Source organism: Onychostruthus taczanowskii, unplaced genomic scaffold (assembly GCF_017590055.1).
Source record: "Onychostruthus taczanowskii isolate IOZ18803 unplaced genomic scaffold, ASM1759005v1 scaffold97, whole genome shotgun sequence".
NCBI classification, from domain to species: domain Eukaryota; kingdom Metazoa; phylum Chordata; class Aves; order Passeriformes; family Passeridae; genus Onychostruthus; species Onychostruthus taczanowskii.
The window spans coordinates 558,817-575,600 of NW_024507768.1; the positions used below are offsets into that span (position 1 = coordinate 558,817).

General features: G+C 54.7%; 1 protein-coding gene across 1 annotated transcript; it reads left to right on the forward strand.

Annotated features, from left to right (window-relative positions):
- The first annotated feature begins 4,974 nt into the window (after window positions 1–4,974).
- On the forward strand, window positions 4,975–16,784 carry INKA2 (inka box actin regulator 2). The gene is made up of 2 exons (XM_041427186.1): window positions 4,975–5,070; window positions 14,981–16,784. The coding sequence occupies exons 1-2, from the start codon at window positions 5,035–5,037 to the stop codon at window positions 15,938–15,940; spliced, it is 996 nt and encodes a 331-aa protein (XP_041283120.1). The 5' UTR covers window positions 4,975–5,034; the 3' UTR covers window positions 15,941–16,784.

Genomic DNA, 16,784 nt, shown 5'->3' on the forward strand with positions numbered 1-16,784 from the left:
TGCTTCACCTCGGTGACTCTGGAGCACTCGCTTCCCGTGGCTGACCTTCGCCTGTCAGCCCCGCCAAGAGGGATCTGCAGCTCTGCCGTGACAGGGCTTTGCTCCTGCTTGCAGTAAGAGCCTGAGGAGGTATTCCTGCTCAGAGCAGCCTTTGCAAATCTTGACATTGAATCTGGATACTCTGCAGGCAGAACAGGTCCTGGGAAAGGATTTAGGCTGGTAAAAGAAGCCGATGAGGCATCCTTCAGAGCTGGAGTATTAGTAAAATAACAGGTTATTTTGAAGGATGTGAACTCCCTAGCTTGGGGTCATAAAAATCCTTAAAGTTTTAGGATGTAGAAAAGCCCTGCCAGGGAAAATTCTTCCTCCCATAGACACTGAGAGCATGTTTTATTCCTCCAAGAAAGTGCTGGCCACATTTTTGTCCCTGCCAGAAAGTGCACATCACATATTTGATTTCATTCCATGCAGGACCCATTTTCCCCTGAATCTGTATATCAGTGTATCAGCTTTGGGCAAGTGATGTTCTAAGACTTCTGAGTGATGCTGCTGATGCTCCAGATAGGGTGATCACTGTTTCAGCCTATTTCAGCCTATTTCAGACTATTTCAGACTATTTCAGCCTAACACCTGCAATACCAGGACTTAGGACTTGCACTAAATACTTCCCACAAATTTATCCATCTCCTCCTTTTCCTATAAAACTACTCTTCATTTCCAGCACTTAAATTCTTGTTGTGACTCTGAAATAGTGAGGTAAAATGCTCATGGATGGTTTGTACTGGCTTCCAGAACTGTTGGGTTGTGTCTATTTTAAGAATATATTCATTATTGATTTGGACATTGCTACTGCAAACAGGCACCAGCCTTGCCTTATTCCTTTGCCTTCAAAGGATTTGTCTTTCAGATCTGCCAAGACATGGAATTATTCAGAGCAAATCTGGTTTACATAATATTTGTAGAATATTTTGGAAGTGAGATAATCTCATCCTCCTGTCCCAGATGTTTTCAGATTAAGACAGGGAAGTTTCTCTGTTCTCTGCAGCACGTGTGAGTCACTCTTTGGAGCGTGGGGTGTATTTGTGTTTACACTGCCATGGAAACTGTGTTTGTTCTCTGTACAGTAGAGCCCAGGACAGTGGAAGGGCCATTGATCCCAGCAGAGACAGTGGCTGTGTATCCACACCAAAAACTGACTCCGAGCACGCTGCGCATTCGCTCGCCCTCTGGAAAAGAAAGCTGCGTGGCAAGTCACCAGGAGCAGCAATCTGGGGAGCAGCAGGATCCTCTCCTTTGCTGTAGTCATGACAGAGCTGTGGGCTCTTCCCAGCGAGTCTGGTGCTGCACTTCTCATAAATAATGGCGAGGAGGAGGAGGGTGGTGATGTCTTACATCCATCTACGGCTCGTTTCAGTGCCCCCCTGTGGAATGGATGGGGTTCCTTGTCAGGCACGTTCCTCACGAGGATCAGGGAGAGCTCCCCAGGCTTCAGATGGAATCCCAGGCCCACGGGGGAGTCAGCACAGGCACATGCACGGGTGCAGCTGCAGATTAAAGCAAGGAGACCTAAAGGATCGGGTCAGAGCAGCTGCTCCAGCTCTGCAGAGAGAAATGCCAGTGTTTCACTCCTCTTGTTTTCCTCCAAATAAATAAACATCATCCCAGTTTCATCTTCGATACCAAGATTTGCTAAATTATTTTCTGAGCTCGTATGAGCAGGATGTAGGTCACGAAAGCGCAGCGAGCCGAGGGGAAATCCGATGGATGTTCAGCACAAGGCAGCGCTGCACAAGGAGCTGCCTGGTCCTTACTCCTGGCACTCCAGTGCAGGCAGAGCAATGCCAGCAGCTGCAATTGGGCTGCAGCACCATTAAAACTTTTCATTTTGAGGATGGGGCATGGTGAGGCTGGGGCATGTCAGAACTTTATATATAAAGGCCACAAGTGCAGAGACTGTATGCACTAAATTAGACTTAATGGAAGAAACAGGAATATTTTCAGGGCTATTTTATCTCTTTGTGCACAAATATAAAACCAGACAAAGTTCTGGCATTACATCCTTACCTATCGTGGCTGGCTGTTTCTGCCCCAGTGGGTTTAAACAAGGATGGATGCAATTCAGGTCATGCTGCAGCTGAAGTGGGAGGAAATTCTGAAAGGTTTGTCGTCAGTGTGCAAGAAAGTGAAAAGGAAAGAAAATTCAGCGATAACCACGCTTGTTAGTTCAGCAAAGAGCAGTCACGTGGGAGCCTGGAGAAAGCAGATCAATGAGCTGAAAGACAACAAATGAGATGAGCCTTCAGCTGTGAAGGGATGGATGTTCCCTCAATCAGGAATGAACGAGGCACTTCATAGAAGTGGAATACTCCACTCTGAAGGAGTATTCTAATTTTTGCCCAAGGATCTCGGTTTTTCTTTTTATCCTGAAATAAACCATGGAGCTTTGTGCTTCAGGGAGTTTTATTCTTGGCTCTGTGTTTTCTCGGAGATCTGATTTTCCAGTGCACTGCACCATCTGCTCATGGTTTACACCACGACGGAGCGCAAGGAGCGCAGGGCCTGGCATGAGGTGTCGGTGCTGCTTTGAACCAGTTGTCTACACGCAAGAGAAAAATGCTGCTTAGTAAGGAAATCCTACTGAGAAAATATTTCACATTTTTCTCTTTGCTTGCAGCTTCCCAGGAGTTTGGAGCGCATGAATATTCTGGTCTTTTCTTTATTCTGTGCTCCTGAGCTCCTTTACCAGTCTCCTGGGGCAGGAGCAGCCCCGGAGGCTGGAATATGGATCAAAAAGATGTCCTTAGCAGAAGCCAAACAGAGCCTAGAAACTCTTCCTGTTCATCTGCCAGAAGATCACAGAGTCTGGTGTCTTGCAAGAGGCACAGGAGCTTGCAGCATCTGCCACTTGCCTTGTACACGTGCAGGTGGCTCCTGAATCCTTGACATGCGCCGAGGGTAAAACATTGTGTAAGTTCAGTGTGATCCTTCCAACAGCCATGGGTATCCCTGGCATTTCCACTGTACTGCCACGGTCAAATGTGACAATATCAGTTAAATTTGGGAGTGCTGCAGTGAGCCAGTGCTGGGCTGGCCCTTGCCACCCCTGTCAGGGACAGCATCAGTTAAATTTGGGAGAGCTGCAGTGACCCGGTGCTGGGCTGGCCCTTCTCACCCCTGTCAGGGACACTGCACGGCCTGGGGGCTCCTGGGTCACTCCCTGCCCATTCCCCGTGCCCCAGGAGCTGCCCGAGCCAGGGACATTCCGGCTCCTGGGGCCATCCCAGCCTGCTGATCTCTCACTCCTGCCTGGCTCCTCACCCTGCCATATGCTGGGATGGGCTGTGGACATCCACACCCGAGCCTGGCCCGTGGGGAACAGCCAGCTGGCCAACAAATCCTGCCAGATTTCAGGGAAAAATCATAGCTGGGCTAGCTGGCTTGGACTGTAGGGAAGAGCTGAGACTGACAAGCAGCCACTCACGTCATGGCATAGCCCGTTGGAAGTGATTCACTTTTTGATAAGGTCATTTCTTCAATAAATTAATATCTTTACTGCCCCACATTCTACAGAGCCTCGAAGAGAGATGCTGTTCCCATGCTGAACAGATGGGAAATGGGAACCCTCAAATGAGCCAAGAGACAGGAAATTTTGACCCATAATAACCCAGACGCTGGAAGGATCAATAAACATTAACTCTGGAGTGTTTCCCAAACACATGTGAAAGGGCAGGTCGCAAATTTCCCATTTAAACTGGATTTTGACACAAAGGTCAGCTTTCAAAAACACTGAAACTGATTTCTGTAAACAAACTAGCAAACAAACAGAATCCTATTACCTTCTACAAAAAATGTTTTCCTCCAAAAAATAAAGACCTGGAGAGGCAAAAATTTTAGCCAGTCTTTGTGAAATTTATGGGGAAAAAAACAAGTCATTACAGTTTTAATCCCAAATTTGAAAACACAAAGTAGTATTTCTCCTCCTATCAAGTTCTTTAGCATTGCAGAGCAACTCGGACTAAAATATCACAGGGGACTCAGCATTTATCATCTAAACAACATATTTTGCAAATAAGATGAGAATAATATTTATTTGTGAAAAACACTCAAAACTTCAAACCCCTTCAAATTCAGCGCAGTTATGAAGTCTGATGATCCAAAAGTATTTGTATTTTTTTTTTTCCCTGCTCGCCTGTCCATCTGTTTGGTGGCCTGCGGTGAGAAGCAATGCCAGAGGCTGTTGATCCGAGATAAAAGAATCCCGGTCTAAGAGGGGCATCCCCAGAGCCCGGGGTTTTCCCGGTGCCGCCGCTTGCGCAGCCTGGCACGGGCTGAACGGCGCCTGCGGGACAGCGAGGGGGCCCGTCGTGACAATAAACCCCGGCGGGCACTGCGAGCGCCCGTCCCCTCCGGTGCTGGCCCTGGCAAAGGCCACCCGTGCGCGTCCCTGTCCCTGTCCCCGGCCCGGCACCGCCGCGTCCCCGCCGGCCGGGCACGGTGAGGACAAAACGGGGACACCGCGACTGGGTGGCTTTGCAGTTTCTCCCGATTAAGGCCATGTGGGTTAATCCGTGCTTGTGGCGGGGTGCCCCGCGCCCGCGGAGCCGCGTGCGGAGCGCGGAGCGCCACAAAGCAAAGCAGCCGAGTGCGGCGGGCAGCGGGGCCGCTCCGCGGGCGCGCCCGCACACGCGGCCCCGCCGCCGCCGCGCTGCGCGCCCTGCCCCGCCGGCAGAACCGGCCCCGCACAGAGCCGGAGAGCCCCGGACAGCCGGACAGCCCCCGGCCACCGGACAGCCCCGCACACCGGACAGCCCCAGGCAGCCCCCGGACAGCCCCCCGGAGCCGCTCCCCGGAGAGCCCCCGGGCACCGGACAGCCCCCCAGACAGTCCCGGACATCGGACAGCCCCCGGAGCCGCCCCCCGGACACCGGACAGCCCCCCGGACATCGGCCAGCCCCCGGCCAGCCCGGGCCAGCCCCCGGAGCCGCCCCCTCTCCTCCCCTCCCCTCCCGCGGCCGCCCCGCGCCCAGCCGGGCCATGGAGCAGCACCTGCGGCGCCTGCGGCAGGAGCTGGTAAGGGCCGGGGGTCGGGGCACCGGGGGGCGGCTTTGGGCAGAGCCCGCTTGTGGGTCGGGGGTCCCGCCGCTGCCTTCGCCGTGAGCGGGGGCAGGGCCCGGTTGTGGCTCGGGGTCCGTCCGTGTGTCGGAGAGAAACCGCGGCGGGGGCGTGCGGGGGCTTTAGGGACACGCCGCCAGCGCAGGTCAGAAATCAGCCAAGCAGGCACAGAGATGGATAGGAACAACTTTCTGGGAATCAAAAGGCTGCAAAAGGAGCACGCCGGCACCTCCGGTACCCTGTGAAAATACTTCTTTAATAGGAAAGCCTTTGTCAGAAAGGAGCGGTGTGTTCGCCCTCCCGCCGCTCCTGCTCGGGGGGAACCTCAGTCCCGGGGCTTGCTGGGGCTTGTCCAGCCGCCCGAAGGGATTGCTGCTGCTCTGGAGCTGCCTGGGGAGGGTTGGGAGGCGGAACTGATACTTCCCAAAATAGGGTTCCAGTGGGTCTGGCTCGGAGTCTGCCTTATCCTGATAAATAGATAATGAGAACAAAAGGGGAAGACAAGGCAGAGCGAGAACGGGTGGGTGAAGTTCCTGACTGCCAGAAGCTCCCGGTTTGGGCTGGAGGGAGGTGATTCCAGGCGGGTTCGTGCTCCCTGGAGTTGTGTGCATTGCAGGAAGCGCTCCGTGTGTCACCCCAGCAGTCCCTGCGGAGCAGGCAGAGTTCCAGCTGTGCCCAGGGCAGACGGGGCTGGAGAGCCCCGTGCTGCTCCAGATCCCGGCGTCTTGTGAAACACGGGCTGGGGCAGTGGCCTTTTGCTCCCGATAAATGTGGCAGCAGTGACATTTAACCTGGTGGCGTTCCCAGTGTTTCCCCAGCAAACACAGGAGGTGAAAGACACACTAAAACAAAGGAAAATGGGAGTCACTGGTGTGCTGTACCCTGAGTGTGATGAGTGAAATGCAAACTGCCAACCGGGACATGTACAGAATAATCTGACAGCCCTTGAAATTCTGAGCTGGGAGGTGAGATGGGAGAAGGAAGAACAGCCTAAGAATAAGGTTCCTAAATCTGTGTTTTGTCTTCTAACCAAATCAGTTTTGTTATCTGAGCAATATTTTTGTAGAGGAGTCTAAACATTGCACCTCTCAGTCTAAAACATGCCTGATTTGTCGTGCAAAATACAACTTCTGAAGAGTCAATGTATTCAACAGAAAGGGAGATCCCTCACACTTACTGTGAAAGCCAGAAAAAAAATACTTTAAATGAGAAAATTCTGGCTTTGTTCAGTCCTTGCTATAATGCAGGAGTCTATTTTTTTTCAATTGCAAGAATGCAACAGTTTTTATTATGTTAGTAAACCATGACTTAACTTGGCATCAATCTGCGTATGCTTGGCTTAGAACCCTGGGAGGGGGCAGTTGTCCCCTTCAGCTGGCCGAGCTGTGACTTGGCTGGGAGCAGCCTGGCTCTCCATACGTTTGGTTTTCAGCATTGGTTCCCCCTCCCACCGCCCGGTTTTTGTTGTTCAGCCTTTAGAACTTCCTTTCACACGGGCTCTCGGTGATCCCAGCTCTGCATCCGCAGGGTGCAGCTGGGCTCAGCCCGGCTCACCTCCTGCACCTCCCTGGCCGAGCCTGCGGCGAGAGTGGGAGCAGCAGCAGCTGGAGCAGCCCTCGGTGGTGTCCTGAGCCATAGCAGCTTGTAAAAATCACTTCTGTGCCCGCAGCCTGGAATGGAGATGGATGTTTCTGTCCAGCCCGGGGACAGCTGGGCCCATCTGCAGCGCGGGCTGTGGAGCCGGGCTGTGGAGCCGGGTTTTGGAGCCGGGCTGTGGAGCCGGGTTTTGGAGCCGGGCTGTGGAGCCGGGCTGTGGAGCCGGGCTGTGGAGCCGGGCTGTGGAGCTGGGCTGTGGAGCCGTGCTGTGCCTCCTGCCCGGCCCTTGGCTGCTCCAGGGCCAGGGGCAGCAGTGGTGACAATGGCTTTGGCCACCTGCAGCCAGTGGGGCACGGCGAGTGCGGCCCCGGCTGTCCCGGTGCGCTTAGGAGCGCACCAGGCTGTGTCCGAGGAGCAGCCCTGCTGTGCAGGGAGGCTCTGCAGAACTTCCCTCTGAGCAGCCAGGCTCTTCAGGGCTGCTCAGTGTCACACGGCAAGGTTAGAGACTGTCCCGTTAGCAGAATTTAGTTTGTCTCAGTGCAGGCAGCCTCTGGTTTGGTAAAGCAGAGTTTTGGCCGGTTTTGAGGAGGGGATTTTCTCACAAAATAGTGGATGTTGGCACAGCTCCCAGTTCCCAAGGAAAGGTTATCTTCCAGTGCAACTCAATCCCCCAGCAGTGTGAGACAGGAGGATTCCAGCTCTGTTTTTCCTTTCCCTTGCTTTGTTTATTAAAAACACATTTAATTGCTGGTGTGCTTGGCTGGGCCCCCGTGTGTCACCTGTGCCCCGAGAGCACAGCGAGCCGTGCCAGGCGAGTCAGCGAGCAGCGAGGTCAGGCACGCTCGCCCTGCTCTTCCCATTTCCTCTGGGAAAGCTCTGCCAGGGCTGCCGAGGATGAATCTGACCCCTTTCAGTCGGTGAGGAGAGATCTCCCGTTCCAGCCGCGTGTTTTCCATTGTAAGCTGATCGTTTCTGGCATGTGTGCTGTCCCTTTGATTGGAATTCATTCAGAGCAGCCGGGAGAGCCTCAGCTGACACAGCCATTCATCCCGTGGGACCAGGGGCTGCCATCCTCCTCCCGGCCTGCCACCAGCCCGGGCGGCTTCCCCACGGGCTGTGCCAGCTCTCTGCACCTCGGCCCCGGCCGCAGGAAGTATTTGAGACCTCCTCCTGCTCCGGGAAGCCCCTGGAGATCTCTGGATGCACTGCGGCTTGTGGGAACGTGCAGCGCTGGTTTGTAGGTCTGGTGATGGAATAAGCTGTGCTTCTGCACTGCTGTCTGTCCTTCCGGGGCAGCTGTGAAACGTGCCCCAGAGCCTGGGAGTGTGCCCTTCCTGCCGTGAATCCCCATCCTCAAAGCCCTTTGCCTGCATTTGGGATCTGCAAACGTTGTCCTGAGGCACGGCAGAGTTGTGCTGCTCCCCGAGTCACAGAGCGATCTCAGCTGAAAGCTCAGATTTAGCAGGAGTTGGAGATGCAGCAGGAGTTGGAGATGCAGCAGGAGTTGGAGATGCAGCAGGAGTTGGAGATTTAGCAGGAGTTGGAGATTTAGCAGGAGCTGGAGATGCAGCAGGAGTTGTCTTGCTGAGGGGTTGGCAGAGAGGAGTTTCATTTCTGTGCCTGCCTGCACTCTCAGACACCAGGACAGCTCGCGCTGGTGTGCAGCAGCATCACACATGGACTGTGGGATGGGGGCTTGGGGCTCATCTGAGGTGAAATAAATCATTGTTTTCTGTCTGGGGACTGCTGAGTCCACGGGGCAGATGGATCTGGCACGTGGGGTTTGTGTGGCTGTGACAGCCACATCAGCTGTGCTTGCAACCTTCCTTGGCTGTGCTTGGAACTTTACTTGGCATGTTTTGGTCCTTCAGATAAATCCAGGATATATCTGGGCTTTCTGTTGCTTTCTTCTGGGACGAAAAGTATTTAAGTCACCACTCTGACTGGAACTTTTAATGTTCTTTCTGCACATTTGTCATAAATGCATCGAATTACTGAGTTTGATAGAGTCTGACTCTGCTCTTACATTAATTTATGTCCTGGCAGACAATGTTTCTTGCTATGAATATCCTGCAGGAATAGAACATTGGGTCCGAGTGAAAAATACAGCCAATTATTTTTACTCTTTGTCTCACACTGGGTCCTATTCCGGTAACTGTGTCACGCTCCGAGAGGATCTGCTGTGTTTTCATTCCTGCTCTCTCTGAAGGGGCAGCTCGGCTGGTTTGCAGTGTGTGAGGCACCAGTGCCAGCCCTGAGGCTCTGGTGCCACTGCTGCAGCTCCAGGAGTCTCAGCCGATGCAGGTCCTGCTCTGGGTGGCTCCAGCCCTGGCTGCTGCAGGCAGTGCCAGAAGGTTGGGTGGGTGTCACAGCTCCCATTCCCTGCTCTTCTGGGGGCAAGGTGCAAAGGAGTGACTTGACAGCAGATGTCCTGTCGTGTGTAACTGGGGAGAGGAGGCACTCGCAGGCTGTGTCCTCTGGGTTATTTCCAGAGCAGTCACCTAAAGATGAGGATGGATTTTTTCAGACTCCCAGTTTCACGTAATCGGGAATGTTAAAGAGCAGACTCCCAGGGAAGCAGGTCTGGGCTGAAAACTGACACTTCTAACCATCATCTTCAGTGGCCAGTCGAGGCCTGTGGTCTCTCTTATGGGTTGTGAGTGAAATCTGAAGATTGGAGTTATTTTTGGCCCATTTTCATCCTGGTTGAGGATAATTGTTTTTTTCTGATTTGCCTTTAAAGATAGGGAGTGTGTCTGGGAAGCACAGGACAATGTCCTTGCCGTGGGAAGGAAGGTGGGTGATGGAGTGGTGTGAACCACATCTGCCATGGTTCACATCTGCTTGGGATCTGTTGAAATTGTCATGAGGGGGAGTCTCTGGTTCACTTTCAGCATCCTTCCTCTTTCAGAGCACTGTGAGCTCACAGTTAGCATCCTCATGCACACCTACCCTGGGAAGGTGAGGTAAAAGACTGGAAATTATTCTGATAAAATGCAAGGATTGAAAGACAACTGCAGGCCCTTGGCATGCTCCAGGGGAAGGAAAAGAAAGGTGGAACGAGGGGCTGGAGAGAGCTCTGTGTGAGCTGTGCAGCAAGGCTGTGCCCAGCCTCAGCTGCAGGCTTGCTGGAGATTAATCCAGTTAGTGACCCAAAGGAAAACACAGAAACAATATGATCAGCTCAGCAGTTCTAAAATAATTTCAGTCTCTATTATGTCATCTGCTTTAAATACCAATTGTTTGGTGCTGGCTCTGTTGCCCATCAGAACTATTATTAAGAACTATTTGCCATTTGTTCTTTCCTGTCCTCTTAGCAATAACTTCCTCTGTGTGCATTTCTTTTACCTAAGAGCTGGACATCTGTCTTCCTCCTGGTGGTGACAAACACACTCAGGGCTCTTCTTCCCAGCTCTGTGCTCAGCTGGAGCTGGGGTGTCTGGGCTTTCCCTTTCCACCAGCAGCACGAAGCTGCAGGCAGAGGGCTGGGAATGCTGGGCTGTGGCTCCAGGAGATCCACTGGAGCTGGATCCTGAGAGCTGGTGATGTTACCAGGAGAGCATCCCGAAGTGGCTGGGGAAAGTTACTGATTTACCTGGGAAGGGGGAAGGAAAACTCCCTTATGTGTAGATCTCGGGTGTTTGAGGCTGAGTTTGGTGAAATGCCAGGAGCGGCTGGAGGAGGCTCCTTGGGCCAGGCTCTGCCCTGCTGTGGGAATCAGTGCTGGAAGGTCATTGATTTACCAGCTGTGTGGAGCACTTGTGGGTTATTGTCTGGGGCTGAGCAGATCGTGGAAAGGCTGTTTTCCAAACAGTTGGTGCCTTTGCTGCTCAGGATGCGCTGCCAGGGCAAAAACCACTCCGTATATGAACTCTGGCAGTCTTTTGTTTGGTTCCCTGCCACGCTGAAGAGTCCCTGATGATCATTTGAAAGTGGAATTTTGAATTTTGCACTTCAGTTTTCAGTGCTTGGGGTGTCTGTAGTTTGAAGGAGCTTTGCTTTGGAGGAGCACTGAGGCAGAGCTGCCTGGGTCACACCTGCCCAGGAGGGCTGAGCCAGGTAATACCTCAGTGCTGGAGAAAGGAACCTCTCCCATCACACACCAGTCCCAGGCACTGAAGGGGAACACAGCCCTGTAAGTACTTGTCTTGCTTTAAAGGGCATGAGTTGGCTTGTGCAGAATTAGACATCAAATTTTTCATGCCAATTTTTAGGGATTGCAAAAGTTTCAGGAATAATGAGATCCAATCCGAGGCATCTGGTTTTTAACTGGTTTATAGAGCAGGATTTGGATATCTGCGAGTTGTCATGGCTCTAAGAGGGCTCTTTTTGGAAGCAGAGAAGCCAAACCACCACTTCTATTGAAGGGCCAGGTCTCAGGTTGGACACCTGGGCCCTGGAAGTGCTGCTGGGTTTGTGCACCTTGGGCAGGAGCAGCAGGAGAGAGGGCAGGGCAGGGCTGCTGGCCCTGGGCTCTTCTCTGGGATTCACAGGTGACAGAGGCACGAGCAGAGCAGCTCCTCGTGCCCTGCTCACACAGTGGCACCTGCACAGCCCTGGCAGAACCAGGGTCCCTCTCCTTGCCAGGAAGGCTCTCTGGGCTCTGGTGCCACATTCGCACTCTCTGTGCAGTCCAGCTCATCGCAAATCTGAGCTTCTCCTGCATGGTGGTGACCAAGAGCCAGTGGGGCTACGAGGGTGTCCCTTCAGCCTGGAGCTCCCCTCACTCCAGCAGTGCATCCACTTGGTGTCCAGCCCAGTCTGCTGAAGTTTTTGCAGAACTCCTTCTCACAGACCAGGTAGTTCCGCTCATCACAAATCTGAGCTCCTCCTGCATGGTGGTGACCAAGAGCCAGTGGGGCTACGAGGGTGTCCCTTCAGCCTGGAGCTCCCCTCACTCCAGCAGTGCATCCATTTGGTGTCCAGCTCAGTCTGCTGAAGTTTTTGCAGAACCCCTTTTTCTTCTCACAGACCAGGTAGTTCCATCCTCACCCTCTGCCAGGGTGATTTCTCTTCTCTGGGACTTGTTCTTTTTCTGGAGAGTCTCAGAGAAGCCACTCTGAACTTGGGAGAACTGAGATCTTGGCAAGGAGGAGAGGCTGGCAGTTAGACACTGGGGAAGGTTCATTTTCCCTCCAGAATTTTCTTTCCAAGGTGAGTACTCATAATTGCAGGTGGATGGAATCCAAGCCCCACAGGCTGTTTGGTCACCAGGCAGTGACTTCACTTTGGGCTGGGCTTCCCTCTCTCTCCAGTTCTGTAAAGGACTGAGCAGACATCAAGAAGAGCAAAAGATAAAGCAGAGGGGGTTGGTTTGCTTCATTTTTTACCTTGCACAACCCGAAATTACAGCAGCGTTTGCCAGCAGAGTTGAAGGCTCAGGATGCTGAGAGCTCAGTCGCTGCTGGTGGGGCTCACATTGCTGGAGGGGCTCTGAGCTGGAGGGTGGGATTCCCTGGGGCAGGATGGAGGAGCCACAGCCCGGAGCCCCTGTCCCCTGCTGTGCTGCCAGGGGCTCAGCCCAGCATCCCCCTCAGTCGTGCACAGCCTTTCCACAGAGGAGAACACCCCCTGTTCCTTTCCAGCGCTCCGGGCTCCCCAGGCTGGTGCTGGCCCCAGCTTTGGCAGCCCCAGCTGCTTTGTTCAGGGCTCAGTCTGTTCCTCCAGGGGCTCTGCCTGTGAGCAGCGAGCCCAGCCCTGCCCAGGAAGGGTTAATTCTCCCTGGTTTTGCCTGGCTGAGCCCAGCAGGGCTGCCCCATCCCGGGGCAGCTCCCTGGGGCTGGAGGAGCTGGGTCTGGGGCAGGACCCTGCGCTCCCCACGGCGCGATTACTGCGCCAGGGGATTTGGGGGAAGTGGCCAATGAGGGGCCAAGCTGGCTCCAAATCCAGCTTTTCCCAAAGCCCCAGATAAAACAGACTGCCATTAATAAGGCAAGGAGGGTTAGGACGAGCAGCATCTCAGCAGACCTGGAGAGGTAAGGTGGCACTGCTGTCTGAGGCTGGCCCAGCTCGGGGTGGGAACCAGGGGCACGGTGGGGCTGCAGCTGGGACATTATTGGCACGTCTGCAGCAGGAGTTTGTTTGCTGATGTTAAGAAATGCCATAGCTGGAGGCTCTGGGTAGTGGAACCAGGAAGCTGAGCACAGATTTTCTGTGTCTTTGTCGCTGTGTGCTCATTCCGGGTGATATACAAGTTTCTTGAGAGGAAAGCTCAGGAAAATGACTGCAACCTGCTGGTGAGTTGAGTTCTAGGTTCTGGGGTTTGAAATGGGGATTTGTGGTCAGAAACTGTTGAGCAGTTTCACCTTAGAGAGCTGGGTTCTCAATTTTCTGGTGGCTGCTCTTCCTCGCTGCTCAGCTCAGTACAGAGATGGAAACAGAGCCAGTAATTGAACCAGCTTAGTTCAAATGAAGGAGATGTAGGAAATAAATCTTGGTAATGTAAAGCTGAACGTAAGAATAAAAGAAAAAGCTGGCCTTTTCCACCCTAATCTTGAGATCTGCTGCTGTACAAAAAATGTTGCTGAGCCTTTTGAAGTGTTGGTGACAGCGTAGGCTGGAGCTTCCCTGGACGGGGTAATCTCTGCAAACCACCTCACCCAGAGTGACACGGCCTCCCCTCCAGCCCTGCCAGCCCCTGCTGTTCCTCCCCTCTCCTGCCCCTTCCCACTCCCCCTCCTGCTAAAAATGACTCAGTGGCAGCTGTTGGGAAGTGGAGCCCGTTTGCTTGCTGCTGCTTTGGGAATATGATCCAGATCCTGCACGAGAGAGGGAAAGCAACTGAGCGAGAGAGAAGGGGGAGTTGGGAAGCTCTGGAGAATAACTTGCTTATTTTAAGCCTGGTGTAGAAAGTTCAATCTTTGTAGTGAGGTTCAGGGATGAAGCAGAGCTGCTACTAGAGGTCCTAGGCTGGGAATCAAAGAATTCCTGGTGGAATGTAAGTAACCCTAGAGTTTGTTGGTTGTTCTGTGCAGAATTTCCAGTGCATTGAAATGTCTTTGTCCTCTAGCGAGAGGTGCCTGTGCTGAGGGCACTGAGAGCTGGAGATGTGCTATGGAGTAACAATCTAATTCTTCCTGGGGTTTGTTTTTAATCGACTTGAGCACTTGAGCTAAGGAAGCAAGGCTCTGTTCTGGCTCCTGATTTCAGCTGGTGACAGGGCACAAAAGACTCAAAAGCGCAGGAATATTCTAAAAGTGGTGGCAGCCAAAACCATTCATAATTCTGCACCTTGGGCTTCTGCCAAGCAATTAATGGAAACTCAAACTCTTATTTTTGTTGTCAGGTCAGACAATCCACTTCTGTCAGCTCCTCTTATTCCTAGAGGGCCACTCCTAGAAAAATCTAAGGAGAATCGGAGTGCTGTTGGCTGCAGTGGGTGCAGGGCAGGGGGATGCGTGGCACGTGTGGTCAGGAAGGAGGGCATGGCCCAGAAAGCTGCTCAGCCCTGCTCTGCTGGCCCGTGCTGCTGCTGTCCTGCCTGGGGACACTGCTGGGGACACTGCTGGAGACACTGCTGGGGACACTGCTAGGGACACTGCTGGGGACACTACTGGGGACACTGCCCCATGGGGACACTGCAGGGGACACTGCTAAGGACACTGCTGGGGACCCTGCCCCCGGGGATGCTGACCCTCAGGGACACTGCTGGGGACACTGCAGGGGACACTGCTGGGGACACTGCTGGGGACACTGCCCCATGGGGACACTGCCCCATGGGGACACTGCCCCATGGGGACACTGCTGGGGACACTGCTGGGGACCCTGCCCCTGGGGATGCTGACCCTCAGGGACACTGCTGGGGACACTGCAGGGGACGCTGCAGGGGACCCTGCCCCCGGGGACACTGACCCTTGGGGACACTGCAGGGGACATTGCTGGGGACACCACCCCATGGGGACACTGCTGGGGACACTGCTGGGGACACTGCCCCACGGGGACACTGCAGGGGACACTGCTAAGGACACTGCTGGGGACCCTGCCCCCGGGGACGCTGACCCTCGGGGACACTGCAGGGGACATTGCTGGGGACACCAACCCATGGGGACACTGCTGGGGACACTGACCCTTGGGGACACTGCTGGGGACACTGCTAAGGACACTGCTGGGGACCCTGCCCCCGGGGATGCTGACCCTCAGGGACACTGCTGGGGACACTGCAGGGGACACTGCTGGGGACACTGCTGGGGACACTGCTGGGGACACTGACCCTCGGGGACGCTGCAGGGGACCGTGCCCCTGGCTCTGACCCGCTGTGCTGTTCCCTCCGCAGCTGTCCATGAAGGAGGTGGGTGACGGGCTGCACGAGCAGATGACCTGCATGATGGGCGCCCTGCAGGAGCTGAAGCTGCTGCAGGTGCAGACGGCCCTGGAGCACCTGGACATCTCGGGGCGCCGCAGCCCCGCCGAGCAGCGCCGCTGCTGCCGGGGCGGCGCGGGGCCCGGCCGGGACCCGCTGCCGGGGGGGGCCCAGGGACGGTGCCCCCCGGCCCTGCCGTGTCCCCTGCCGCGGCCGGCCAGCTCGTCCCGGCCCGCTGCGCTCGCGGAGAGCGACCACCCTGGAGACACCCCCTGCTCCTCGCGCGGCCTCTGCGGGGACGGCCCGTGCCCCCCAAAAGGACCTTCCTCCGGCAGCACGGGGCACGGCCAGCCCCGCACGCCCGAGCCCAGCAGGCAGGGCACGGCTGGGGCATGGCCGCCCTGCCGGGAGTGCCCGGGCTGTGACGATGGCCACGACTGGACGTCGTCCCTGATGTCGCAGAGCAGGAACCGGCAGCCGCTGGTGCTGGGGGACAACATCTTCGCAGACTTGGTGGGCAACTGGCTGGACCTGCCCGAGCTGGATAAGAAGGGGGAGAAGGGCGAGGCGTCCCTGTCCGTGAGCAGATCCCAGGAGCTCTGCAGGAAGTTCTCCCTCACAGCCAACATCTTCAAGAAGTTCCTGAGGAGCGTCCGGCCGGACCGCGACAGGCTGCTCAAGGAGAAGCCTTGCTGGCTCCCTCCCGAGGACAAACAGCCCCAGATTTCCAAGAGGTCCAAAAAGATCAACAAACTCAAGGGGACGTTCTACCTGCCCCTGCACGGGAACCTGCAGAGCCATCACAGCAAAGCAGAGAGGTGCCCGAGGGCAGACAGCCGCAGCGAGCACCCCAAAATGGGCACCAGGAAGGTCCCCGACCCCAGAGACTACAGCCCGGCGGGGTTTGACATCAACACGGCCGTCTGGGTCTGAGCCCTGCCCTGGCCAGCACCCAGCACGAGCTGCAGGCCACGCTCACTGCTCAGGGGGCTCCTGAGCTCTCACAGGATGAGAGGGTCCTGCAGAGCGTGCTGCGGGCTTCACTCGCCTGCTCATGGAACTTTCTGGAGAGCTGCGGCTGCCTGAGCAGCAGCTCCACCTGGGGAGACCTTTGGGGGCCAATACCGGCAAAAATAATGCGAATCTTCAGCAGCTTTAGGGTGAGTGGTGCCACAGGTGAGCAGCTCCTGGTGCCAGGCCCGTTCCATCATCTCCAGCTCGATGGTGCAGCACAAAGTCCATGGTGTGCATGTGTGTGTATGAGTGTGCAAATATATATATATATATATAGTTTTGTTAAAAAATTCTATTCCTGCTTGTGTGCACTTGAAACTGGGTTACAAACCAGGCATCCCAAGCCTTGTACCTGAAGCACTTGTTATTTAAATGGAAAGAAATAAGTTTGAATTTATAAGACTTGAACAATTGCTGAGGGGGGGAGCAAACCCCCAACTTTGGGGGGTTTCCCCTTAAACTGTATGCCTGGTGCTCCCCCAGCATCTCTCCCTCCCCTGCCAGTCAAACCAGTGGGGCACAAGGCTCCTTGCAGGGGGTCTGTGACCTGGGGGTCTCGGGGGGTTTGCCCTCTCCCCTTGTCCCTGTGGATCACTCCAGGTACAACACTGCTGAAGTTTCCTGTTGGATTTTCACCCAGAAGCAAAGTTCAGTCCCCGTTTCCCGTCGTGTTCCCTTTGCTGTTGTACAAACCCCGCTTTGACAGAACCAAGTTCTGCGGTGTCCGGCTCTCCAAGAGTTTGCAATAAAGTGGGATTGTCTC